This window comes from Trichechus manatus, unplaced genomic scaffold, assembly GCF_000243295.1.
Source record: "Trichechus manatus latirostris isolate Lorelei unplaced genomic scaffold, TriManLat1.0 scaffold00126, whole genome shotgun sequence".
Taxonomy (NCBI): Eukaryota; Metazoa; Chordata; class Mammalia; order Sirenia; family Trichechidae; genus Trichechus; species Trichechus manatus.
In genome coordinates, this window is record NW_004444062.1 from 7245735 (window position 1) to 7251171 (window position 5437).

Below are 5437 nucleotides of genomic sequence, written 5' to 3' on the forward strand. Positions count from 1 at the left end.
TGGGGCCAGGCTGGAGTGGGCGGGGCCAGGTGGGGCGGAGCCCCGGGAGCACCCGAGAGAGGCGAGCCCGGGTCAAGATGGGAGGGGGGTGACCAGGGCGTGGCCGGGGCGTAGCACCCGGGTGGGCGGAGCTTCAGGAGCGGCGGAGAAGGTCGAGGTCCGGCCCAGAGTGCGGGGGCCGAGGGGCTCTAGGGGACGGAGCCCGGACGGGGCGGGCCTTGCGCGGTGGCGGGCACCTCCGGGCGCAGTGAGGGAAGGCGGGGCGGGGCCGGGCCGAGGTGGGCGGGGCCGGAGGGGCGGGTATCGCGGCGTGCTGGGTCAGAATCCCGCCTCTTTATCCTCGGCCGCGGGCCCGCCCGAGCGCTGCACTGCCTCCCGGAGCCCGGACGCGGCGCCCCAGAGGAGGAGGGCGAAAGGACGCGGTGATGGCTCCACGGGGACTCCCCGGCTCAGCCGTCCTCGCCGCTGCTGTCTTCGTGGGAGGCACCGCGAGCTCGGCGCTGGAGGCCCCGGGTGAGTGCCTGTCCGGACTGGGGCGGCCGGTGCAGAATTCGGTCCTGGGCGAGCGGGGCGGAAGGCGAGGGGTCGGGACCGCAGCTCCACTGTGCCGTGGGCTGTCGCGTCCTGGCGCTGCCGCGGGACCCGGCGCTACACATCTGGCTGCCTCAGAGTGGCCCGGACGGGACGCGGCGCGTGGCGATAGCTCCCGTCCTGCCCCTCCCGCCTGCCCAGCTCCTGCCTTCCCTCCTCCTGGCGCCTCCTCGGAGGACTTGTGACTCCCACCCCCACAGCGGGCTGCTGAGAGTGTAGGGACCAGGCCTGCTCTAGGCTTCCTCGGGGGCGCTTCTGCCCCGGCCGCGCGCCTCGAAGCCCCTGTCCTCAAAGGCCCCACGAGCGGAAGATTGTGACACGGGATCGGGTGCGCTGCTACCGCCTCCCTCCCCCTGCCCCTTTTTTAGGTCTTAGAACCTTTCAGAGTTCAGTGTTTTCGCTTTCCAAGTTTTCATTTGTTTCAGTGGTTGATGAGATCTTGTGTAACAGGTTGGGGATATCAGATTTCTTCCCACAGATCCTAGATGAATCAAGCTGGGGGAGGGGAGGGGCGGGGAGGAAGGTGGGTTTGTAAACTTTTTTGTAGTTGTTCTTTGTGTCGATTCCTGTCACCACAAAAGGAACCGCCTGTGGTCAGGGCATGAAGCCACCAGCAGGGATGCTAAAGTGTTGTCCCCATCCTAGAAGTTTCCAACTGAATTCTTTTAAGAGGAATGGAGACGTCTGTGGACGCCTTGTTTCACACTCTTGTTTTTAAAACTACATACTCAGGGATTCCTTACCATCGGTCCCCTTCTTAATTGCCACCTCACAGCAGTAGTTGAAAAAATAAATAAATAAACTTAGACCTTTTTGGCCAGTTGGGGTTACCACAGCCTGGAATCTTATGTCAGCAAACTCTTCCAAGCTTGTCTTCACAGCAGCTCCTCTTGGGGTCCAAATAATAAGCAATTGGAAGCCTTCCGACTGTGACTAGCTCCTCCACAAAAATACACGCACTGCTCTTCGTTCCTGAGAAGATCCCAGTGGCTTACAGCTGATGGTGTTAAACTGGCTTATCACTTTGGCCTTCACTTTTTCATAGAAACTAGAGCAGGTTAGGAAGGGAACAAGATGCATACTATGTCCCCTGACTCTATATTAGCAGACCCGGGTTTCCTTCAGCCAGCCACCCTGGGGAAATGGCAGCTAGTGACATATGTTATTGATAGGAGATTTTGGTCTTCATCCTGCATTTCCTTGCCCTGACAGGTAGATGCATTGTTGCTGCTAGCTGACATCGAGTTGGCCCCGACTCATGGCGACCTCGTGCACAGCACAACCAGCTTGGACTGCTGTGATCCATAGGGTTTTTATTGGCTGATTTTCAGAAGTAGATTGCAAAGTCTGCCTTTCTAGTCTCCCTTAGTCTAGATGCTCTGCTGAAACCTGTTCAGCATCATAGCGGTATACAAGCCTCCACAAACCTCCAATGACAGATGGATAGTAGGTGTATAAAAACCAAACCTGTTGCCTTCAAGCTGTTTCCAACTCATAGCGACTCCATGTGTTACAGAGTAGAACTGCTCTGTAGGGTTTTCTTAGCCATAGTCTTTATGGACACAGATTGCCAGGCCTTTCTTCCTTGGCACTGGGTGAATTTGAACTACCAACTTTTAGGTTCGTAGTTGAGTACAAGCCATTTGCACCACTCACAGACCTTGGTAGGTGCATAACCAGGATCAAATTGAACCTCGAGGTTGCAGACAGTACTTAACCAAACCAAACCTGTTGCTGTTGAGTCGATTCCGACTCATAAAAACCAAAAGAACCAAACCCGTGTTGCTGTTGAGTCGATTCCGACTCATAGCAACCCTATAGGACAGAGTAGAACTGCCCCATAGAGTTTCCAAGGAACGCCTGGTGGATTTGAACTGCCAGCCTTTTGGTTAGCAGCCATAGCTCTTAACCACTATGCCACCAGGTTTTCTTCTGACTCATAGAGGGTGTAAAAATGGCGTGGGGGCGGTGTCTGACATCCTCTCACTTCACTAGGGGAAAGAGGGAATCATTATCAGCATCAGTGGCCCAAGGCTGATTCCTGTGAGGCAGAGAGAGATAAGATATAACTCCACCCTCCAACTGTCCCTCCCATGGCACTCTCGGCTGGGTTTGATAATTCGTTACAGTGGCCACACAGAACTCACAGACCATACTCACAGTTATGGGGTTTATTAGGGAAGTAACAGGTTACAGTTCAGGTTCAGGAATGCTCCAGATACAGTTCTTCCATTGAGATGGGCTCTTCTCAGCCCTGCTGCAGGCAGCCTTCTCTCTGGCCCTCGGTCCTCTGAGGGACCTCTTGGGCTGGCCTGGCCTCTGCCTTGCTCAGGCAAGTGTTACAAAACACTTGTACATCTGCTTATGAGTGCCCAGAGGCACCCCACTTCACCAGGAAGCCTTGGCCTGAAGGTGCTGAACTGTAGCTGGGTTAGCAAACCTAGCTCCACCAAGTGCCTAGAGGCACTCTACTCCACCAGCAATCCTCCTGCCCAAAGGCAGTCAGCTTTCTTGCTCCCTGGGCAGCTCACTGTGCTGTCTCCTGCCACTCTCCTAGTTCTGCTGCCTCTGCTGCTGCCATTTCTTTGCTGCTGCTTCACACCGTCTTGCAATCTTTGGTGTTACAGCTCTCTCTCTGTCTCGTGGGTCTAGGAGGGTGTAAGCGCAGGGATCCCAGGTCCAAAGGACACACTCCTCTCCTGTCTCTTCTTCTTGGTAGTAGTCAGGTCTTTTCTCTGCTCTGGAATTGGCTCTCTTGTAAGCCTAGCAGGATAAAACTAACCAATCCCCTCATTAGGGCTCCATACACCTTATTTGCATGGCCCTACTCTCACAAGGGTGCCATGCACCTTATTTACATTATTAGCAAGCTATCCAATCTCCTTGATTGGCCACAAGTGTCTCATTTGCATAGTCCCACCCAGTCCTGTTGTGGGCATTACAAGACCATGGCAAGAAAGGCCATATAAAAGCGATCCATTGTACCACAGAGGGCTAGTGTCAGTTGCCTCAGAATTTGGAGAAGATCTTAACTTGGGAGTAAAATTGTTAAAAATTCAGCACATGAGGAATGTAATCAGCCATCATCAGGAGAAATCCATCCTGAGAGTGGATTTCTGTTTAGATGGATCTCTGAGCTGAGCAACATGCAGGTCTCAGAACTGGAGTGTGACTGAAGAAAGCCCTCATCTAGTTGCACAGTAACCTTTTTGATGAAAGTTAGCTTAAGAAGAATGAGGTCTCTGAAAAAGGAAAGGGTACAGAGTACATATTTGCTGTGTCTTCGGTCCTGCGTGAAGAGAGGATGTCCTGACCAGCCAACATCTGGTCCCCTTTGACTCTAAAGACCATATTAATATTTGTAGCTTAGGGAAGTGAGGAGAACAGGATGGGAACTAATGTTAAGTGCTTGCTGTATGCCAGGCTTTGGGTTGGCCATTTTATATACTTTTTTTACACTTATTTCTCATAATACTATGAAGTACTTATTTCCAGTGAGGGAACTGAGGCCCAGAGAAGCTAAACACTTTGCTCATTACAACACAGCATATATCAGTCAGCGTTCAGTCAGAGAAGCAGAACCACTGAGGTGTGTGTGTATATCTTTATGTGTATCTTTATCTGGGATTCATAACCCAGCTTGCTTGATTCCAAAGTCTGTCCTCTTTCCACTGTACCCCACTTCTTCCTAGAGAGAAAACAACATAAATCAGCCTCAGCACTCTTGCTGAGATTCTAAACTACAGGTTTGTTGTTCGCTGCTGTGGAGCCAGCCCTGACTCATGGTGACCCCATGCACAACAGAACAAAATGCTGTCTGATCTGTTGTGGATCAAGCTGTTGTGATCCCTAGAGTTTTCACTGGCTGATTTTCAGAAGTAGATTGCCAGGCCTTTCTTCCTAGTCTATCAGTCTGGACACTCCACTGAAATCTGTTCAGCATCATAGCAACACACGAGTCTCCAATGACAGATGAGTGGTGGCTGCACATGAGGTGCATTGGTCAGGAATTGAACTCAGGTCTCCCACATGGAAAGGAAGAATTATACCACTGAACATCATAAAAACTGTAAGCACATTGTTATCAGAAGTTGTGAAATAAAGAAAAGGAGAACACATAACTTCATAGTAGGTAGTGATGATGTCTATTTTCATTTCCGGCCTAGTAAATGATCTTATTAAGCTTCTGTCTCTTAGTAGTAGCATTCAAAACTATACCACAGGCACGAGAAAGATGATTTTCCAAACCTTGGCTGATTTACACTGAAACCTATGAGAGTCAGAACTCAACGAGTTTTTCCGGGTCTTGCAAGTTTTCCACCTTTGACAGGGAGCAGTCTTACCACTTTTCTGTTGCTCGTTTTAGTGGGAAGTATTTAAGTTTTCCTTCTCTGACAGGTTTCCACCTTACATAGGTTCTGGCTTTCTCAGATTTTCCTGTATATCCTTAAATTCTTTGGTTAAGTTTATTAGTTTCTCTACCAGACAGTGGGTATGGCCCACAAGTAAGGAGTGGGTGGGAAAGGTTCAGGAGCCTGGAGACTTGTACTCTCCTTGGGCTTCCATCCAACCTTCTGACTGCTCATTTAGATGCTAAAGATATGCTTTATTAAATCTGAGTTCTTCTTTGGCCAGGTAAGTTGGCCAGCTGTAGGTCCATGTAATATGTAGTGGACCGAATGTCTTGAGGAAGCACCCCTCAGAGCTTGGGATTCCATGCCCAAATTTAAAGAGGAAATGAAAAATTTGAGAAGTTCCTGTCATTCCCCACCACCCCTCCTAAAAGAAATTAATAAAACAAACTATTTGGCAGTTGTAGAATCTGAATAAGAGAGATGTAAGCCCC

At 50.5% G+C, this 5437-nt stretch overlaps 1 protein-coding gene across 2 annotated transcripts in view; it reads left to right on the plus strand.

The window, feature by feature from the left end:
- The first annotated feature begins 342 nt into the window (after positions 1-342).
- The window catches only part of RELL1 (RELT like 1), an 84972-nt gene continuing 79877 nt past the window's right edge, over positions 343-5437 (plus strand). For both annotated transcript variants that reach the window (XM_023738967.1, XM_004384678.2), the window contains exon 1: positions 343-513. In XM_023738967.1, coding sequence (XP_023594735.1) covers positions 426-513 — 88 coding nt within the window. In that variant the 5' untranslated portion in view covers positions 343-425. The remainder of the gene's footprint in view (positions 514-5437) is intronic.